The sequence below is a fragment of the Aricia agestis genome, chromosome Z (assembly GCF_905147365.1).
Source record: "Aricia agestis chromosome Z, ilAriAges1.1, whole genome shotgun sequence".
Taxonomy (NCBI): domain Eukaryota; kingdom Metazoa; phylum Arthropoda; class Insecta; order Lepidoptera; family Lycaenidae; genus Aricia; species Aricia agestis.
The window spans coordinates 36,255,412-36,278,483 of record NC_056428.1 but is presented as its reverse complement, the minus strand read 5'-3'; the positions used below and the strand labels follow the sequence as shown (position 1 = coordinate 36,278,483).

The 23,072-nt window shown below is 34.9% G+C and overlaps 2 protein-coding genes across 4 annotated transcripts in view; both read left to right on the top strand.

Moving 5' to 3' along the window:
* The window catches only part of LOC121739059, a 33,429-nt gene extending 31,662 nt beyond the window's left edge, over positions 1 to 1,767 (top strand). The window contains exons 2-4 of the mRNA XM_042131373.1: positions 224 to 400; positions 577 to 860; positions 940 to 1,767. Of these exons, the coding sequence (XP_041987307.1) occupies positions 224 to 400; positions 577 to 860; positions 940 to 1,615 (1,137 nt within the window). The 3' untranslated portion in view covers positions 1,616 to 1,767. The remainder of the gene's footprint in view (positions 1 to 223; positions 401 to 576; positions 861 to 939) is intronic.
* Positions 1,768 to 2,203: 436 nt separating this feature from the next.
* On the top strand, positions 2,204 to 15,485 carry LOC121739058 (galactose mutarotase-like). Of its 3 annotated transcripts, XM_042131370.1 has the most exons (10): positions 2,204 to 2,535; positions 2,771 to 2,864; positions 2,984 to 3,147; positions 3,473 to 3,682; positions 4,010 to 4,097; positions 4,672 to 4,819; positions 5,156 to 5,261; positions 11,820 to 11,918; positions 12,293 to 12,403; positions 15,385 to 15,485. In XM_042131370.1, exons 1-10 carry the CDS (start codon positions 2,248 to 2,250, stop codon positions 15,475 to 15,477), a joined length of 1,401 nt encoding a protein of 466 aa, XP_041987304.1. In that variant the 5' UTR covers positions 2,204 to 2,247; the 3' UTR covers positions 15,478 to 15,485. The 3 variants fall into 3 exon arrangements, with proteins under 3 accessions (XP_041987304.1, XP_041987305.1, XP_041987306.1); XM_042131371.1 differs by lacking the exon at positions 11,820 to 11,918; XM_042131372.1 differs by lacking the exons at positions 11,820 to 11,918; positions 12,293 to 12,403.
* The last annotated feature ends 7,587 nt before the right edge of the window (positions 15,486 to 23,072 follow it).

Below are 23,072 nucleotides of genomic sequence, written 5' to 3'. Positions count from 1 at the left end.
ATAATAATTTCTTCCAATAATTTCATCTAGACATGAATAGCGTGCGTCGGAATAGTTTTCCCATGGAAAGAACGAAGGAATTATGAATCAGGAACAATTTAGTGGTATGTCTGCTTCAATTGATGTTCGTAGGATTAGTTCTTATGCGGAGGCCAATCAAAACTCTCACCTGGCAATTGACAAGAAACTAGTAATGAATTCATGTGTTGTTCTTTTGTTACAGGTAACAGAAATAAAAGAAACAGGCGCAAAGTTCTTGCGAATAATACCATCGGAGAAACGAATTGATGAAGTTGTCAAACCTCTGGACAAATCGCCAAAAATCAATCCCGACATAAGAAGAACAGAAGTTAATGTATTGAACATGGAGGTAGACACGCTTAGATGGCAGCTTGCTCAGGTATTTTTTCATTTTTTTTTTTATTGGTGCACCAATGTTTTAAAAATTAATTTGTTAATTTAAGCGAGCTTTGCGAAATGCTGCGCTGCTGCTGAGCAATTGTCATATTTTTTATTATTTTATGCTAAGCTCATATTGTTTGATTACACGTTCCCAATTTAATCATTCTTTTTCAGACCGAAGCAAACAGACAGATGCATATTGCGTTACTTAAGCAAATAGTGTCGTTTTTGAGCAGGGTGAAGGAACATATTGAATATCAACAAAATGAGCCAGAAATAATAACTGAAAAGTTATACCAAAAATCTCTGAACATAACAGACTTGCCTAGATCTAGATCTGTGTTCCATGTCAATAAAAATATGGAATACTCTATCAGTCCCACCAAGAAAATAAGTACAAGGAAAATAAGTAAATCGATTAGTAACGTTAATGGGCAAAAAGATTGCACCAGCATCTGGTAGGTTTTATTGGTTTCACTTTTTGATTTGCATGCTCCACAATTATCATTAATAGTAACGATTTCTTGTACTTTTCAGGAGTCAGTCCAAAATTTCTTTAGTCTCCGAAAGTGAAACTGGTCAAAAAATAGCCGAGGAGATGTCGAGACTAATAACTCTTGCCAACACGGTTCTTAGCACAAAACTACCTGATCTCGCTTGTACGTGTATCGAAAAAAACAATGACATTTTACAGTTAACCGACAATATTAGAAAAGAAAGTGTCATTCAGAACGTGTCTTCTGGGTGTTTAAACTTGATCGAGGAGGACACGGCTGACTCAATCACTCTAGAAACTAACTGCAAAAGTGCTCACAATGGCGGAACTAACGAAATAAAAGAGACGAGCACTAGAATCGTAAACGAATTTATAATGTCGGAATCATCTCTTACTTGCAAATTAGAAAACGATTCCACCGGCATAAAAGTATTTGGTAATGAACAAAAAATTACACAAACGGGCCTAGAATCCATTGAAAATGTAGTACAAACACCTGACAAAAGAAATGATTATAGGGCGTCGTCGAATTTTATAGAAGACGAAAGTGGTTTCTCGTCAATGAGTTCTTTTCAAGAGATCGGACTGCCTATCATCAATATAATACCACCGTCTCCTTGCAAAGAGGTCGACTTTTTAAAAGACATAGCTGACAACAAATGGAAGACCAATTCCATTGAACTTGATAAGCAAAGTGTAAAAGTGTTTTGGGTGTAGTTTTTAAACAACGTAAAAAATGCAGTTGTGCAACGTCTTGCAACAATTAATTATTTGCTAATTATTGTATTACGTGCAGATGATACTGTGTATAAAATACGTTTGATATGTTTAACAAGAATACTAACATGCCTTAATTTTAATTTATACAATAAATAAGTTTTCACTGCCAAATTATTGTTTTTTTTCCTTTGAGACACGTAGGTGTTGCTTTCGCCAACTGAGTGTGAATTGAACCAAAATAAAAAACTACAAAAATTAAAATTAAATTACCAACCAGCAATAGAATTGACCTTGTTTTAGTAACAAAAAATAGTGAGGCGGTGAAAACATTATATTTTAAGGTTGGAATGAACTTTGTTTGATATAATTTTTGTGGTAAATTAAATAAATAATTACAACAAGATAAAATTATTAGTGACCTGTGTACGTACGACTTTTTTTCTTGTTTTAAAAAAATATGAAAACAGCAGCACTCAGCCAACTCGTTGAAATTAAAAACTATTTTTTGTCAAGATGTCAATTTAGTATTTTCAATCAAAATTATACGTCCCTTTATTTTTAATAAATAGTAAAAATTGTATTATTATTAGACAAATCCATACAAATTTTTGTGATTATATTAAATAATAATGTCGGAAAACAGCATAGTAGATGAGCAAGCTAGTGGGGATGTCACTCCGGTAAAACTCGATGAAAAACTATCTGAAGTAGAACCTCCAAAAACACCAGATGTAGAACTGATAGTTGACGGCTTCGGATTCATGCCAAAAGTACCCATTGGTACCAAAAAACTAAAGGACCCCAAAGTGTCTGAAGAATTCCTGCCAAAGTCTGAACATAGTCCTTGTATATCCAGTACCAATATCGACATTGTTAGAAGATACACTTGGAAGACTAAGAATAAAATGACTGTTCAGGTTTATTAATTCATTTAACTTTGAAATGTCTCTTTTGAATTTGACTTTAAGATCATCCTAGCAAATATACACAATTGAGTATTTGCTACATTGTGCCTCTAGAATTTGATAATAATATTAAGGGGAAATATTAGGGGGAAATTCAAGTTAAATGTCTGCACTAATTACTAAGGATGTGTATAGTGCAGGTATGTACAAAATTCGGTAGAAGTATGTTTCTGATAATGTTTTGCAGATCATATCTTATGGTGCAACTATAACCTCAATCCAAGTGCCTGATAGAAAAGGTGTGCCAACAGATGTAGTGGCTGGTTTTGATACATTGGACGGTAATGTTATAATATTGAAATAGAAATAATATTATAATCAAATAAAATTACACTTATGTTTTAAGAAGAGGTACTAACATCGTGCTTTTAATAATATAAGTTTGTAAGTTCTCTTCTAGAATATTTCCAAGAAAGGAATCCGTACTTTGGGTCAACACTTGGCAGATATGCTAACTACATCCGAGACCCTACCATACAAATTCGACCATCGGGAAAACTCTACGCCTTATCAACGAACAGGGGGAAACATCATTATAACGGTGGCTTCACTGGGTTTGACAAGGTAATTAAAAATACTATGCCTTTTCACGTTGGCCCATGATGGATCAAAACATGCGATTACGAACCTGATAAAAGGATAATATCGTCAATAATTGCTCACATTATCGACATCAATTTATTGCTAGAGACAGCTTCACTATCATAATTTACGAAACATGACCGCAGAAAGGCCTTTACGTTGTCTTAATTTTTCTCTATTTCGATCCGGTATTTAGGGGTTCAATTAAATTATAATCTTTTTCCTCAAATTGATCATCAAATTGCTTACGTAGCGTCATATCATAATGTCAAAGGAAAATTCAAACTTTTTTCAAATGATGTTCCAGGTGAACTGGCGATCATATGTGAGTGGGAAGAAGGTGATCATGAGCCACGTCTCCGACAGGTTTCATGAGGGTTACCCGGGGTCCCTGATGACTCAAATCGAGTTTGAGGTCACCTGTGACAACACACTCAAAGTAGAGATGAAATGCACCACCAGCGAGCCGACAATTGTGAACTTGAGCCTGTCCCCGTATTTCAATTTGGCCGGACATGTAAGTAACGCTTACTATGAAATTGCGATAATCTATGATATTCTATGAATAATCTAAAACGTATAATTTTGCCTAAACTAATTGGGTTTTTGAATGTGTAACAGATATTTTTTAAAGTAGAAGTAGAAGTAGTATGGGAATTACGCGGCTAGATTTTTAATTTCAGTCTCCAGACTGAAAAAAAATACCTTACAACTCAACTTGTCAAGTAAATTGTACAAGTAGAAAATCAACACATTTTTCAAAACCTGGCATACATCAAACTATTATAAGTACAGTAAAGGCCACAGAAGAAGATAATTGATAAAAAATATTATAATGTTTCAGAATTCCGGTCCTGATGCATTATACAACCACATATTTACAATCAACGCAGACAAGTACACAGCGCAGGACGACGAAGGTTTTGTCACAGGTAAGGAACTTTTGTTATGATAAGTACTATCAGAGAAGTGGATTCATAGGCATATGGCGGACCAAAGTAATTCGGTTTTAACTTGTATTATGTCAAATCCAGCCAACAGATTACATTAAATTGACATTACTCGACTTATTTACATAGATCCGCCATCTGCATATTAATCAATTTTTTCGATGGTACGAGTATTGATGCATAATTATTGTAGCAAGTATTTAATCTTTAACCTGTAGTAGCTAGCGACTTATATATTTGAATGCAATAATATTTACTGCGAATTGATTATTGAGTATTGTACCATAGAAGAAATTGATTCATAGACAGTTGACAGACCCACGTCATTCGGTCGGATTATGTCAATTCAATGTAAAACTGTAATCACTAATCTGTAAGCTGGGTTTGACAAAACTCGATCAAACTACGTAGGTCCGCCGTATGCATGTGAATCAACTTCTCTGATAAGTGATAGTACTATCAGAAAAAAAGAGATATATTTTTTGTCGCCAATTTTAAATATAATAAAATTGTTACATTTAGGAAAGCGTGCCAATGCTCTTGTATCTTTTTTCAGGTGAGAAGAAAGTGGTGGGTGGAACTTCTTTCGACTTCCGAATTCCGAGGGTGTTGAAGACAATGATTAACAAGATCGCCATGGGCGGTTACGACTTGAATTATTGTGTCACCCAGGGTATAGACCAGGATCTGACCTTCCATGCCAGGTAACTGTAGCCGAAGAGCTTTTAATATAATATTATTTAGGTGTTATTGAATTTTCCAAAATTTGATATGAAGATTTAGGATGTGCGACATTTAGTAAAATGTGATTTTTAAAGGCTTCTTCATTCTATTATAAACGTAGTTATTTAATAAACTGTAACAAAGCTATTTTTTTCGTAGATGAAATTGATCATCTATTTGTATTTCCTACCTACTTAAAACGCAAACCATAACAATAATATTATGGTACTCTAGAAGATGCCAATTGTCTTCATCCAGACTTATTCAATAGGATATTATGTATTTCAATTGCTTACTATTCGATTTATAAATTTCAGAGTACTGGATCCTGAGAGCGGTCGTGTGATGGAGATGTACAGCAATCAGCCGGGGATGCACTTCTACACGGGAAACCTACTGCCGGATCCAGAGAAAATAGTTGAGGTGATTTTCTAACTCTTACGGAATGAAAAAATGCTTAGATAGGAAGACGTAATTCTATTACGATCGAATGTTGTTAAAATAGTCTAGTCGAGAAGTTGAAAATGGTACAAAATAGATAGATAAAGAATACTGCTCTTAAAATTATGTGCGTTTGCTCATTGGATGCGGAATGACTCCTAGAAAAATGTGCCAAAAGCGTGTATTAGCACATAAAAAATTGCAAAAGTTATAAACAAGTTGAAAAAAAATGGCATTTCATTTTTTGCCAATAATTCATAAACTATTAAGTAACCCTTTAACCGCCAAGGTCGGAATAATTCGACAAATATTTTCGTGCCGATTTCGCCAAGGTCGGATATTTACGACCAGTATCACTACTCGGTTAATCTGCCTTTTTTGTTTGATAGTACATTATATTAAAATAATGTTTATACTTACTTAAATTAGACTAGCACGAGTCGGCGCATGGGTACCGAAAACTATTCCACCTCAATTTTTTTATACGATCCTTTTCAAATTGCCCTCCTGATGATATAAATGCATGTTGCCATGGCGCAACCCGGTGCCATATTGTTTAAACAAACATTGTTTAAACAATTGCAAGAAATTGTTATTTTTCAACCGGACAATTTTTTTTAATATTCTTTATTGAAATATCAATAAAAAAGGTCCTATGACTTTTCACGATAAAGTTAATATTTTTAAAAATATGAATTTTTAAAGGTTTGAAAAATCTCAAATTTGGGTTCTTTCGACCCAAGAAAAATATATTAAAAAAAGAATAATGTCTAAGTTATATATATTTTAAATTCTCTATACAATTTTTAATAATATTATTAATAGAGATTTAAAAAAATTCATTGTTTATAACTTTTTTTTATCTTAGCAAAAGTAGACAAAAAATTGTGTTTTTTGTATGGGAAAAAAACTGAATACCCTTAATTTTTTACTTTATTTTAATTTTATTATTAATTATTAAATTACAAATATAATTAAGAATTCTGTGAAAATTTCAAGTGCCTAACTATTACTATTAATGATTACGAGCAAAAAAGGCCAAAAAATCACATTTCTTGTATGGGAGCCTCTCTTAAATAATATACTTTATTTTATTTTTAGTATTTGTTGTTATAGCAGCAACAGATATACACAATCTGTGAAAATTTCAGAAGTCTTAGTAATAGGGTTTACTAAGACTTCGTTGTCTGTCCGTCTCTCTGTTTGTCTTTATGTCTCCAGGCTGTATCTCAAGAACCGCTATAGCTAGACTTTTAAAATTTTCACAGATTGTGTATATCTGTCGCTGCTATAAGAACAAATACTAAAAATAAAATAAAATTAATATTATTACGTGCTAGGGTTCGAAGGATTTGGAGAGAAAGATCTGCTAACTCTCTGGAAGACTTTATTCACTAAGTCTAGGTCACAACACTTAGCACTAAGTCCAAACACTAATCACTAGGTCCAATCACTAAGCACTATCACTGTCCTAGGTCGTAGCCAAGTCGAAGGTTTCACTGGTTCACTTACTATTGTCACTCCGAAATCGCCTTGATGATCGCTCGAACCGAACTGAACTGCCGGGCCGTTTACCTGCGGCTTTTTATATGGCGAATCGAATTCCAGAAAGTTTCCGATACACATAAACAAGTAAACAAGCGTGGGAACTTTCTAGGAGGCTCGAGCATGTTCCACAATAAACAAACAAAATAAACCGGTAAACACGTAAACAAATGTTGGACTTTCTAGAAGGTTCGAGTATGTACTTGCGCATCTCACTCCATCTAGTATTGAGTAGGGGATTTATGTTGCCTGTGTTCCTCGGTAAGTTTCGCTGGTTTGTCGCTAGATGGCACTACGTGTCCGTATACCATGTACCGTAACAATATTTAAGGGGGGCTCCCATACAAGAAACGTGATTTTTTTGTCCTTTTTTTGCTCGTAATCAATAATGGTAACAGTAAGGCACTTGAAATTTAAATTTCGGTATAATCATTTAAAATATATAATTTGAAGAGGATCGTATAAAAAAATTGAGGTGGAATAGTTTTCGGTACTCATGCGCCGACTCGTGCTAGTCTAAATTAATTTATAGTTAATGAAGTAATAATTTACAATTGATATATTTTAGATGTTAATTAGTTATACTTAATGCACCCTAAAGTTTTTCAGTGTTAATATTTTCCTAAATTAAGACGCTGATATTGTCAATGTAATTTCTTTTTTTACTAACAAAAGCTGTGTACAATATTTAGATTAATGAACTCACCAATGTATAATTAACTTACTAACCTAATTTGTAAAGGCTTAGTTCATTAATTATTTTTGTACCTTGATTAAATAAAAATAAAAAATAAAATAAATAAAACTTTAGTTTCTCAATTAGAAGACCTAAAATAATGTCTTAAGTTAAATATATTACCGAAAATATTCTTAGAAAAGTGTATTGATGTCCAATGCCCGAGTCGGAAAAATCCGACAGTAGGGACGGGACATAAGCAATGATTTATTGATACAAAAATGCAAATAAATTAAAAAAAAAAATCTGTTTATATTAATTCATCATAAAACAAATGAAGCAATGGTTACTGAACAAATAAACGTGTTTGTTTTACTTATTTATAATAAATTTAGTATAAAAATGTCAGTGATTGAATTGACGATTCCCTTCCCTAGCCTGCATGTTTAGAAACGAATGTTGTCAGCACACCCTGCGCCACGGTCGGAAAAAGACGACGACTTCTGACATCATAAACGAGTGTCGCCTTCTAGAATTTTCTACTAGTATTGTGCTTATGATGATGCTATCGATAAATGTGATTTTAGTGGATACTTAAATTAGAAATAAAATTACAATAAATTACAAAGTAACGCTTTCCTATCCGTCTGTCTGCTACGACATTTAGATGAAATTGTATGCGTGTAAAGGGGATGGGATATCGATCTACTATTGAAAATCTATATTTGTAGTAGGTTATATATTTAAACAACTCAATTATTTAATCCGTGGAAACTATGAAATTAATATTATTTGAAATTTAATAACAAATATCGGGAATTATGCCACTTCACTATTCAAGCTGTTTTTCTCTAATATTTTTGCCAGCGTTGTATATTACAACATTATGGATTCAAATACTAGATATCAGTTTATACTTTATATAAATTAATATTTAGAAAAGATTCTGAAAAAGGAGGAAATTTCCCATAAAAATACCCCAAATCCCGGAAATCTATCTCCATTATTTATAATTTTAATTTAAAGCTGAAAAAAGTCTGCGCGTGACATTTTTAGGTTGCACGCGTGGCGTCAAAAGCCTACGGTACATTTATTAATTTATTTAAATCTTAAGGAATTGAATATTTTTTTTTAATTTTCACGAATAACGACGTAATTGTACGCGAAAAAAAAGTTTAAATAACGGTCTGAAGATTTTCACTTCGTAAGTTCTTACAGCCTTTTTTACATACATAGGTAAGTTTAACAAGATCACGCCATAAAAGTAAAAAAATAATTTATAATATTATGTTATTTAATATTTTTTCTTTCTTTAACAATATTACTTGGATTTTTCAGTTTTTGTTCAAGTAAAAAAAGTGTTAGAAACAAAGTATAAAATATACTTATTTTAAACTCATATGGCACGATTTTAACAAGATTTAAGTATGTTAAAATCGATTTAAGAAAGGCTCTACCAAGCGAAAAAATTTTACGACCATTATTTAAACATTTTTTTTCTCTTACAATTAAGACTCTCTCTACTCTAGTTCGAGAAACTTTTGTTATTATATTAATAATTGTTTAACTTGTTGAAAAATTAACTTCAAGTAAAATTTCCAACGGGAATAAATTATTTATAGTGTTCAGAACACACCATATTTTTTTCAAATAACAAAAATATATTCAATATCTTAAATAAATAAATTAATGTACCGTACTTGCTTGTGACGCCATGCGTACAACCTAAAATGTCGCTAGCAGATCTATTTTCAGCGTAAAACTAAAATTATAAATAATGGTGATAGAGTTCCGGGAGTTCAGAGTTTTTTATTGAAAATTTTCTCTTCTTTCAGAATCTTTATTTGAAATTTCTTAAATATTAATAGTTTATAAAATATTGGCAAAAAACCAAATGCCATTTTTTTCATCTTTAATTTTTTATAACTTTTGCAATTTTTGATGTGCTAATGTGTATTTGGCACATTTTTTTAGGCATCATTACGGATCCAATGAGCTATCGCACATAATTTTAAGAGCAGTATCTCTATTTTGTACCATTTTCAACTTGTCGACTAGACAAAAAATGTTGAGGGCCTATAATTTTCATGACTCTCAATCCCTCGCAAACTTGCTGTCTCACACCGCGTCTCTAATATAAGCATTTTTTTCACACGCAAGTGTAACAGCCTACGATCGAAGCGACTTTCAATCTATAAGGATTCAATTCAAGACAATTCAATCTATATCCTTGTTGACAGCTAACGCGCAAGCCGCAAGGAATTGCAAGGAATGTTGCGGGGAGAGTGATTCCTTGGAGCGCTGAGTAGAGTGTCAGCAAATACAAGCGTACAATAATTAATATTAAGGCCATCCCCTGGGCAAACGACCTTGACCATAAATTTGCCGCGTTGCCGAGATCACACCAAAATCCTTTTTTTTACTCACCTATCTTAATTCAAAATTTACCAAAAAAAAATTCAAACGGCGAATATGTAGTTAATGAAATTGTCGATCTAATGGCGTGTTTCAAATAAACGTAATTTGTAAATACTAGGGAGATGCTGAATGTATGCTTCAATTTAAATAAATAGCTATTACTTTGGAAGCAGATATCATGAGTATAATAAACAAAAATAGGTAATTATTAATAACAGAGAAAGGAATGTTCATATTATGCTGAAGATTATTGGCACTGTATTTTTATTATAATTTTGTAGCTTTTATGAAATAAGGGGGTAAACGAGCAAACGGATCACCTGATGAAAAGCAAATTCCGTCGACCATGGACACTCCTTTTTGAGGGCGTTGCCGTCCTTTTAAGAGGGAATAGGGAAATAGGAGAGGGTAGGGAATAGGGGAGGGTAGGGAAGGAAACAGGAGAGGGTAGGAAAGGGAAAAAGGGGATTGGGCCTCAGGTAAACTCACTCACTCGGCGAAACACAGGGCAAGCGCTGTTTCACGCCGGCTTTCTGTGAGCCCGTGGTATTTCTCCGGTCGAGCCGGTCCATTCGTGCCGAAACATGGCTCTTCCCACGTGAAAAATAGTAGCTTTCTAATTATGAGGTAATAAGACTCTAAAAACGGTGAATTACGGCATCTCCGTATCTAGATATATCCTATATCTTTAAACGAGCAATTCTTGTACATATATATATATATATATATATATATATATATATATATATATATATATATATATATATATATATATATATATATATATATATATACATACGAGCAAAGCTCTGTCAAACAGCTAGTTATATTAAAATCAAGTCAGACGGAAATCCTTTATGTTTTATGTTTAAATAACAAATATATCGATGTTCCTCACGAACATGCGTGAACGGAGTATACGCACTGTTGTTTCACAAATAGTGGGTTTCCGTGCCATATCATTAAATATTCGTAATATTGTATGTAACAACTATATTTCATTTGATTTCAAACGTCGTTGAATAACAAAACATAACAACATACTCGTAACGATATGTCATATTGCTATACTGTGACATAAATGTTGCCGGATATGTTTGGAGTTTGGACAGAAACATAATTATAATAATATATTTATTAACTAAGTCTAGGGCGACTCGACTTTATTATTATTTAAGAAGTGGTTAAATCGCTAGGACAATACTTCGCTTCGCAGTATAAATAATAAATATACATATTAAGCCGTTTTTTTTAACTTGAGGTATGTAGGTGCAAAAATATGCCAAAAAATATTTAAAAGACTTTTCCGAGTTATAATATCTACATATCTAGATATAACTCGGAAAGTTGATAAGCCAATTTTTCCAGCAACATGTATTGCATTGCAGGAACATAATTATCTTATATTATGTTTAAACGAGCAATTCTTGTTTAGATGTATATATAAAATTAATATATAATTGGAATTTGGAATCTCGGAATCGGCTTCAACGATTTTCAGGAAATTTAGTATTTAGAGAGTTTCGGGGTCGATAAATCAATCTAGCTAGGAATCATTTTTAGAAAATGACATTTTATTCGTGTTTTATCGAGTAAATATTACCCTTAATAAAAATATATAATATATTACAATCTATTATTTGACACAATAAATATGTATTATAATATTATGGAGTCATTAATGTTTTCAATGTTCCCGGGTCTGGATGTGTATTAAATATGTGTATGATATAATAAAAATCTTAAATATATGTATAGTATAAAAGTATTAACTATATTTCCGTTGTCTGGTACCTGTAACACAAGTCCTTTAGGTACTTAGCACGGGGCCAGACTGACGTGGTGTGAAGCGTCCATAGATATTATTATTATTATTATTAAATTTTTGTAATTTTTACCAGATGCCCCACAAAGTCAGTACAGAGGAAGAAAGTGTAGAGAAAGATGCTGAAAGTTTGCAATCGTATGAAGGCGAGGAGAAGTCTGAGGATGGAAGCGAGGTGATTTTTTTTGTGGGCATTTAAAGAGATTCACTCTATTCACTTTATATATTTTCCAGTGTTAAAATTCATCAGTTTATAACTTATTGCAGTTCATCTATACTTGTAGTTGTATCAATTCTTAGCTCTAAAGAACTACGTGCCAAATTCATAGTACAAATAATTATTATTTTTATTATTGGCCCACTGTGTCCTACTGCTGGGCAAAGGCCTTCCCTCATTATTCCATAAATTGCGATCTTGTGATGTTACTGGCCACTCTTTGTCGAACGCATCCAATTCATCGCGCCACCTTTTAGTCACCATAGTACAAATAAGAAAAAATATATGATGAAGAAACGAAACACATTAATAAAAGTTTCATAAAATTTCAGGGCAAAAGAATGTATGGATATATACCTCTTGTGGGAAAAGGTGGATCCAACTACCGAAAACATGGCCTCTTCTGTATCATGCCTCAAAATTATCCGGATGCAATAAATCATGTACCTAAGCATTTTCACATTTTTTAAAAAACTTAAATCATTCGAGTCCTTTTCCTGTAGTAAGAGTCTTAGTTGGAGTTTTAATATTATGTCTCCGACAAAAGTGCCCCATCAAGGCATTGCTTACAGACTACCTTACAGACCTATTGTTGATTTTAAGGTTAATTCAGACCGCAACGTGTCGCGTACATTTCTAAAGTATATATTTGATAGATTTGCAAGACGTCTCACTCTCACGCAATTGAAATCTGTCAATTCTGTACATTAAATTTAGAAATGCATAGACTACGCGTTGCGTTTCGATGCTGATTCTTCTGATTTGACCCTAATGTTGAAACCTACGAATAATAAAAACTAAGGAAAAGTAACTTCGTCAAAAAACATGCTCCACAATACTTGTCAAAAAAGTGTACCTTTGGTACACATTTCAATACATTTGCAATATTTAGGTGGCCTTGAGCGGTACTAGGCTGACGTAACATTTTTTTTTATTAAATAAGGGGGCAAACGATCAAACGGGTCACCTGATGGTAAGCAACTACCGTCGCCCATGGACACTCCCAACATCAGAAGAGCTGCAGGTGCGTTGCCGGCCTTTTAAGAGGGAATACGCTCTTTTCTTGAAGGTTTGCAGGTCGTATCTGTCTGGAAATACTGCTGGTGACAGTTAATTCCAGAGTTTTACAGTGCGCGGCAGAAAGTTACGCGAAAAACGCACTGTGCAAGACTGCTACTCATCAAGGTGATGAGGATGGTATGTTTTTCGCGTGGGACGATAGCGAAAAGTTGCAGGTGGTATGATTCCGAACAATTCCTCAGATCACTCCCCGTGATACAACCGATAGAGGATGCAAAGTAAAGCTACATCTCGGCGTGATTCCAGGGGGTCCAAGCTGTTTGAAACACTATGGCAGTCAACAATTCGAGCAGCCCTTTGCTGGATACGATCCAGAAGGAGCAGTTGGTATTTTGGAGCCCCTGCCCAGAGATGAGAACAATATTCCATATGAGGCCGAACCTGCGCCTTGTAGAGTTGTAGGCGTTGGTCCGGACTGAAGTACTGTCTCGCTCTGTTAAGTACACCAAGCTTCTTCGAGGCTAATTTGGCCTTACCCTCAAGATGATATCGGAACTGGACTTCGCTCAATATGTTGACGCCAAGTATCTCAATGCTAGGGGAGATGGTTAAAGATGTGCCCTCGAAACGAGGATAAACGACCATTGGTGACTTTTTAGTGGTGAACGCGCAGACTTGTGTCTTGGTGGGGTTGAATTGGACTAAGTTACGTCTACCCCATTCAGAGACCTTCTCCAATGAATTCTCCACCTTAGACACAAGTTCGTTTCGACTCTCAGTTACATTTTGCCGAGAAATATTAAGGGAGCCGGTATATACAGCATCATCTGTACTATCATCCGCATAGCAATGAATGCCGTTGGTTTGTAACATGTCATTGATATGCAGTATGAATAGAGTAGGCGATAGCACACAGTCCTGAGGGACACCAGCATTAACTGAGTTTCCGAGCATTCGCCGTCAACTACGACCTTTATGCTTCTGCTAAGAAACTAGTGACCCACTTACATAATTTCTCGGGCAGCCCGTATGATGGAAGCTTTGATAGCAGCGCTTTATGCCAAACCCGATCAAAGGCCTTTGCAATGTCCAAACTTGTTAGTTTTGCCAATGCCTCTTCCTTCGACTCAATTGCCTGAGCCCAACGATGAGTCAGGTATGCCAAGAGATCACCAGCCGAGCGACCCTTACGGAACCCGTATTGTTTGTCGCTTAGCAATCCCTGGCCGTCCAAGTATCGAAGAAGCTGGCTATTGATAATGGATTCCATTATCTTCGAGAAGAGAGAGGTTATAGCGATTGGTCTGTAGTTGGAAGGATTTGAGCGGTCACCTTTTTTGGGGATCGGGTGCACCAAGGCTGTCTTCCAGGAAGCCGGGACGATGCCATTGGAATAGGAGAGCCGAAAAAGACGCGTCAAGACCGGAGCCAACTCTGGAGCACACTTTTTCAACACAATAGGCGGGATTCCGTCAGACCCACTCGACTTTTGGATATCAAGGGAACAGAGGGCTTTTCGCACTGAGCGCTGATGAAACCGAATATCCGACATGATGCTCGTGCATCGCGATATGGGAGGCGGTTTCTGCCCCCCGTCATCCAGGGTCGAGTTTGACGCAAAGAGCTTGCCCAGAAGATCGGCTTTGTCCTTTGCGTCCTGGGCCAACGATCCATTTCCTACGTGTAGGGATGGTAGGGTTGGCTTGCAGAAATTTCCTTCAATAGCTTTGGCCAGAGACCAGAATGCACGGGTTCCCGAGGGGAGGCACTCAAGTCTCTTGCCAATTCTACTGACGTGCTGTTGCTTTGCCCGAGTAATCTCTTTCTTGTGGGACCTAGAAGCAAGGTTGTACCTACTCCTTTTTATATGTGATGGTATTTAAATCCCGAGCAGACACTGCGTTGGCCCAGGATTGGTAAGCCTCCTGCTTCCGGCGAGAAGCTTTTTTGGGGGATGAACCAAACCAGGGACGAAATCTGCCACCAGTTGGCACTACAGAGGTCGGAATGAAAAGTTCCATCCCCTGCATCACCACATCGGCAACAGAGTTGGCAGTGTTGTCGGGATCATCCGGCGAGAAGCACACGTGCCCCCAAGGATAGGATGCAAAAAACGACCGCATCTCATCCCAGTCTGCTGACTTGTAGTGCCACACACGACGGTATTTAACAGCGCGCTGGCCCTACTAGAGATAGAAACAGCTCACCATTGATATAAATTATATGGCTCTAATGTCTAATGTGAGCTATTCCTATCTCTAGTAGGGCAAAACCAGAGATAGATCAAATATTGGGAACGGCCGTTAAACGGTAATAGTATGGGAGTTACGATTCCTTAGTTGTTATTATTCGTAGGTTGAAACTATACATTCTGTTATATAATCTACAAACATTTCTGTTCCAGAAACATTTTCCAAACTCGGTTTTGAATCCCGGAGAAGTATACACGCACAAGATACAATACAAGTTTGGTCTGCTGCTTGGAAAATATGTGTAAATTATGTACAAATGCAATATTTTGTATTTTTTAATACAATGTATATTATTTTATCTAATTACATTTTTCATACTAAATGGGATTTATATTTTATTGTATAGTAAGTCTTGTTACATTAAACATAAGATGTAAGGAATTAACGTGCCATCTATGAACATCCGCGAAGAAGACTATGGAGCCCACAGCTTTAAAACCCTTTTTAACCGACTTCTAAAAAGGAGTAGGTTATATGTTCGGCTGTGGATTTTTTTTATATCTCCTTTATTCAACCAAATACAGAACATTTTTAGACGATTTCTATCAAATTTTGAAATGAAAAGATGATTCTGTTACGATAGCATTAATTCAAGGCATTCAATTATTATAGTAATTCTCCTCTCCATAGCAACTTCGGGCGCCGTGGGGCACGCGTTGAAATTATTTTAACACGTGGACCACGGCCCAGCTGTCCTTAGTCCTTACTTTATAAATACTTACATATATGTAGTAAGTATAAGTATGTAGATTACTCCCCCCCCCCCCCCCCCTCGGTACGCCCATGCCTACGAGAGTACATCTTTAATATAACTTTGTGTTCGATGGGTTTTCGTTACAGCATTCAACATTCTGAGATTGCTCTAGTAAATATTGTAGGCATAACATATTTTCAGTAAAGCAAAAAATGACCTTTAGCTGAGTTCTGTAATGTAACTAAATTATTTAAATGTAACTATTTAAATAATTTATAATAACAATAAGTATAAAATTTAATACTTTTTTGTAAGTTCGAAGTCGGTTTACAAGGTTTTGTTTAAAAATAATAATTTTCTCTTTTTAGTTGTACTTATTATAATTATGTGTCAATAACTATTAAGAGGGCGACTAACCCCAAAAATCAAACATCATCCTTCTCTCTTTACACTCACGGCCGTCTTTCATATGCCAGGTGAAAAAGAACGACGTGGATTCATCGCCAAATTAGTTTTTTCTTAATAACTCGATAATTATACAACATTTTAAAAATCCGCTAGGTCGATCTCTCAATGATAGAATTTTATACAATGTGTTAAAATATTAACTTAGTTCAATGCACGGTTATGGCAGTAAATGGAAAATTCGTAAAAATTAGATGCATATTTGTGATTTTTTTTCTATCGAGAAAATTTTAGGATATCATGTTTTTGCTCAGATAGAATTCTCGGAAATGTAATGTAGTATCTAATTTTAGAAAATGAAACAATTCGGGGCTTATTTTCAAGTATAAAAATGAATTCTAAAATCGACACTTTAGGGTTAGTCGCCCCCTTAAGTACTTAGAATTTATGCGGGTTAAAAAATGCACATTAATCAAACCCCCAAACATGTATTCTTAGACTAGTTGTTGCCCGCGACTTCGTCCGCGTTAGCATAGTAAATCACATCTCAAGTATTATTTATTGTAGAAAAATATTCAATATACAGAATTGACTTTCCTACGATTTTATTCCTACGAATTTAGGAATTTCACGCAACCGAACATTTTTCCGCAAAAAAATAGCCTTTGACCCTTCACGTGGTCTATTCTTCATGTTTGGCAAATAACATAAAAATTGCTTCTGTAGTTCTTAAGATAATAAGCAATTTCAAATAAATTCCCACCGTTTTTTCCACATTTTCCTCTATTTTTTTGCTCTCATTAGTCTTAGCGTGATAAAATATAGCCTTCTTCAAAACAAAGTCGAAAACTCAAACATGTATATACAACGAGGTCGGAGTTCTGTTCGCCTTCTTCGAACCATGGTATGTGTTGGTGCGAAATCGTACTTTTTGGTAACGTAAGTATGCCTGAAATACTTCATATAAAATCGAAATCACCATAATATGTTTCCATTTACATTTACAATTTACATTTTGGGGCTGCCTTGATTACTCATGGATCACATCATCAGGTCACCATTTTTATGAATATGGTACCAAACCACAAACATACATAAAAAAATATCCACAGTCGAACATAAAATAACCTCCTCCTTTTTGGAAGTCGGTTGAAAATACGGAACCCTTAGGGCCTGTTTCACCACTTTCTGATAAAGTGCCAAATAGGCTATTCCAGAGGTCACCAATTGGTTTCGCTCGGGGTGCGTTTTAAGAAATAAAATGACCATCGCGGTCCACACATTAAAAAAATGTAATTACGGAAATTACAAAGGTATTTATTTGTATCAATGAGAAAAGTGACAATATATTTTGTTGTAACAATAATATTATGTTCATCAGTATGTCGAGAATCGAGATCGAAATAATTTTTTAACGAAGTTCATCTTCGAACATGCTTGGTCCGCACACAATGGGTCGGCGGTCCGGATGCGGACCGCGGTCCGCCATTTGGCTATTCACAACTTTTTGACAGATTCACCATACTTCATCTGTCAAGTTAAGAGGTGAATAGCCTATTCGACTCTTGGAAGTGGTGAAACAGGCCCTAAGTCTAAACACACCATGCCGAAGATACGCGGTGGGAATTTCGTGGCGACCGTGGCCGTTCCGACGCATTCGGCTGATATGACACTCGATAAGTCATAAGAGCCAAAATTACGGGGCGGAAATTCAGTTGCGTAACTATGTCCGAGTATTCAATGTCTCGAACGCCGCCGAATTTTGATTGATTTGATGAATTGACGCCGAAAACAAAACATTACCGCCGAATCACTGCCGAACTTCCGCTCGAAAGAAGTTCGGCTGTACGCTATATTACGCGACGTAATTTCGGCATGGTGTGTCATCGGTAATAATACATTGCAGGCGTAATTTTGCCGAACTTCGGCCGCGTATCTTCAGCATGGTGTGTTTACTGTTAAGGCACTTATAGATTCGACATGTCTGACTGTCTGTGTCTTGAAACTAAGTAAGTGCTGGTTTATTTGAAGACTTTCTGAAAATATGTAATTTTAAACTTATATGTAACGAAACCAAGCACCTAAACACTATAACACCGACGTTTGCCCAGTGCTTTGCGGACACTGGACGGGGTTTACGCGGTGATTGCAAGGATTAAATCGCCTTTTGCAATGTACTATTTTCCACAATATATTGTCGCCCATAATTGAAATCTACTTCCAAACTACACGTTCGTGTCAAATCAAGTCAAATCAAATCAAATTCAAAAACATTTTTATTCGGAGTAATTTTTTTACAAAATCTTTACCGAACGTCGATACTACGGTGCCTACCACCGGTTCGGGAACTCACCCGACGGTCTAGAAGAACCGGCGTAAGAAATATATATGTGTATAATTCATATCTTAAAGTTTCCCATACATGTAGCTATAACGTAGAACCATTATAAATAGGAGATAATATATAACGATAGTTTTTGTCGTCGAAAATTGTAGAGCTCCCCCGCAATAAACGGAGTTGAAGGTATCATATTCTAGTGCTTCATTTAAACTTTTGTATATAATATATATTGCATATATAATTTGTATATATTGCACATAACGGTGCACAGTTTGGGAACCCCTGGCCTAGACAATAAAAGCAAACTTTTATTTTTGAAATTTGTCTTTCTGGTTAGTTTTCAATGCCAACAATCGGATAATAGTCATTAAGTACAGGCACAAGAAAAAGAATTGTCGACTAATGTAATTATTGTAAAAGAGCGAAATCTTGGTCCATACTAAGCACGAATTTCGTGTATCATAAATCATAATAATATTATTATCTATGAATTAGGAACGAAGTATTAGATAAAAATTATTTATAATTTATAAATATATCTTAAGAGCAACGAACTTACTTTAACCTTACGCTTTGACTTAAAACATTATAATATTATTATGTAAGTACCTACTAAATAATATGAGCGTGGAACTAAAATAACACTAATGCTAAGTACTCACATACGAACCCGCGGCTCGGGCTTTCATCCACACATTCAGCATTTCTCGATACTTTTTAACCGACTTCCAAAAAACGAGGAGGTTATATATTCGGCTGTGGATATTTTTTATTCTAAAGCAATATATTTCATTCCATCAATCCGGCTCGATCCGGTTCCATCAATCCTTAGAGCGATGCGAGCTTTCGAGCTGTCAGTTTTGCGGTCCACACAGTAATTATTACTCGATTTGGAGTAAAACTATCGAGCAAAACCGTATGTGAGTACTTAGCATAATAGGCGAGCACTTTCTGATAAAGTGCCGAATAGGCTATTCCCAACTTTTTTGTCAGATTCTCCATACTTGATCTGTCAAGTTAATTGGTGGATAGCCTATTCGGCACTTATCAGGAAGTGGTGAAACAGGCCCTTAACAATGTAAAACTATAGATAGAATTTAAGCCTTCGCACTCACTCTTTCTCTTTCTCAAAACAACCTTGTACGCCTATTAAGACTAAAAAGTTTATTAAATTAAAAACCCCGTAAATCGTCTGGACTGATTCATCATTGATAGGTTTTTTGGCTTCATTGCAAACGAGACCCAATTGCCAAGATCTGTTTATTGAAATAAGCCAATGTCGAATTTCAATGTCAATGTAATAAATTTGTCTTTATGGTGTTTAACAATTTTGCATTATTGCTAATTCTTCCTTAGTTCTTACTTACTTGTGATTTTTTAAGTACTCTAGCTAAAAATTGATGCAAGTTTATCTATATAATATACACCATGATTATAATGAAAGTCGGAAAATTCTTAAAAAGATCAAAATATCTAACTTGAAAAGAACCAACCACAACTTGTAGTGTCTCTATTCTCTCCTAGATGGCGCCGATAAGGTCAAAATTGAAAATCGCACACTAAAATAATTATAATATATACATTTTATTAATAGATTTACTTGCTACAAATATTATAAAATGAGTAAATGCTAGGACAAATTGTTGTTTACAGTCTTATGCTGTTTCTTTTCCTATTGGATCTTATACAATATGTCCCGACACCGGTGTCCGATCTTTTAATGTCATGATGTATGACATATTATTTTATCGACAAAGTGGCTCTCAAATTTTATCTTTCTCTCACCGTTGTAAAATGGCAGCTATGTTAGTTTTTCTCGGGCTTTCACACTAATCTGACCAATACTTCTCATGTAAATATCATATTATGAAGATAAAAAAGAAGATCTCATTTGATAGCTTAACTTGTGGACTACGCTTACACGGGCAATATGTTATAAATTTCGTGGAATTAAATACAGAAAAACCAAGTTTTAAGAAAAAAATATTGAGTAATTTTTAATAAATGGCTTTCTGCAAAAAATCTAGCTGATTAAACTGGCTATTTTTTATTTTTAAAAGATAGAAGGAGTTTTCATCTTAAATAAATTCCTTTACTTATATGCTCTAAGTCAGATAGTTTAGAAGTTATAACGATCTTCTTATGAAGTATTGGTCACATTTCTATGAGAGCCAGATATTATTGTTACGTGCTAGGGTTCGAGGATTTGGAGAGAAAGACCTGGTGACTCTCTTGAAGACTTTATTAACACTGCACTAAACACTAGGTCACAACACTTAGCACTAAGTCCAAACACTAATCACTAGGTCCAATCACTAAGCACTATCACTGTCCTAGGTCGTAGCCAAGTCGCAGGTTTCACTGGTTCACTCACTATTGATCACTTGTTGTCGCCTCGAAGATCGCTCAGATTGAACTGACTCGCCCGGCCTGCCTGTAATTTTTCTAAATTTGAAACCTACAAAAGATTTGAAACTTCAATAGCGAGACATATACAACTTCTATGGCGTATGACACGGCTAACGTGTCACGAGAAAATTATAACCTGCCTGTTTTTTTCCAAATTCAGTACAAGTGCAGATTCACTATAATAGAGAACGTGTGCTGAAAACTGTTGCAGCCAATCCAAAACTTTAGCTCTATTATTTGACATTAGCTCCTACAGTTTCTGCACGTTTTGTTAAACAAGGAACGTGCTGCCTACTAGTGTCTTAAATCCGAAACTAGTGCTGCATTATGTAAGTACTTGATCTTATTATGTGCTGTTATTTGCACGGTTTCTATATTGGCAAATTTTATCTTCGTATAGACGAAGATAAAATTTGCCAAAAAATCTGTCCTGGAATAGTCCAGGACGGATTTGTATTTAACTATACACTTTTGACACATTTTATAACCTAGTAATATAATTCTGTCTCTGCCGGTAATACCTAAGTTCAAAAGCGGAACTTTGACTATACCTCATTTAGTTTAAGTATAAAGTACGAAAACAAAAGTCTTATTTGTCAAAATATCTTGTCTAGTTCTCTTAACTCTTTACATAAACTTAATACTTATTAGAGATCGCCCAATGGTCAAAATTCGAGGATATGACGATAATAATACTTATTAGAGATCGCCCAATGGTCGAAATTCGACCTTCAATTTAATTAAGTAATTAGTTATCTTCTTCTTTTGGCTCCCCGTTTAAAGTATTTCAGATTTAATAAAAAAAAAAGCAATCCATTTTTAATTTGACAACAGACTTCAACCATAAGCATAATATTATGTATAGGCTTGTCATTCAAAACGATGGTAGTGTGCACATTGTAGTGTGTGTAATGTTTTATTTGTTAAAAAAATGCATGATATATGCATAATTTCAAAATAATATTAGCTCGATGCACTCCTTCACCATATAAACTATAAGTTCTGTGCAAAATTTCATTCACATACGTTTCCGCATTTTTCGTCAAAAGTGATCCAAAGTTTTTCGCTCGCGTATTAATATAATAATTTTAAAGTAGTTTTGTCAGTCACTACAGTACCTACAGTTTTTAACTCTTTAAAAAAATATAAAAACTATATTTTCCCTTTTACAAGGCATAAAAAATACTAGAAATCTTAAAAAAGTAATGTATAATTTGACTTAAAACATCGAATTGGGTACACTACACGGGTAAATAAGTTTTTATCACGCTTTATCAGAAACTCTACATGCTAATTCCTCCATTATTATTTCGAGTTAGAGGCTATTTTTGTGTAAAATAATTGACGTCGTTACAACTTAGCACTTAGTTACTTAGCTGATAAGCGTGAGAGAGGGGTCAGGGAACTTTGCTCCTGCAGGCTTGAAAGAAAGAGATGCAAAATTTTCTTGATCCTATCCTTTATCCTACAGCCTACACTTGCATTGGTATGCGATACTTCGAAAGGCCAATCGCTATTTTGATATTATGAAGTCGTACGAGAAGAAATCATATTTTGTAAAGAATTAATTGGATATTGCTAGATTTTTTGTATAATGCATTGGTATTTTGAGGAAGAGTTTTTATGTTTTCGCATACTTACATAAACTAATATTATTAAAAAAAAGGAAAAGTTTGCTTGTTTTAATAATTTGAAGATTGTTCTGTAATTTGGCATAGAAATAGAGAAGATGATCACGGATACTTTTTATTGCGGGGAAATACTATTTTTACACGGGCGGAGCTGCGTGCAACTTTTAGTAATTACGGTTCTTTACCCAAAGGGTAAAAACACGGTATTACTGAGATTTCGATGTCTGTCCGTCTGTCGGTCGTTCTGTCTGTATCTATCCACGCTGTATCTCAAGAACCGCTTTACTTAGCTAGACTTTTGAAATCACAGATTGTGTATTTCTGTTACCGCTATAACAACAATTACTAAAAACAAAATAT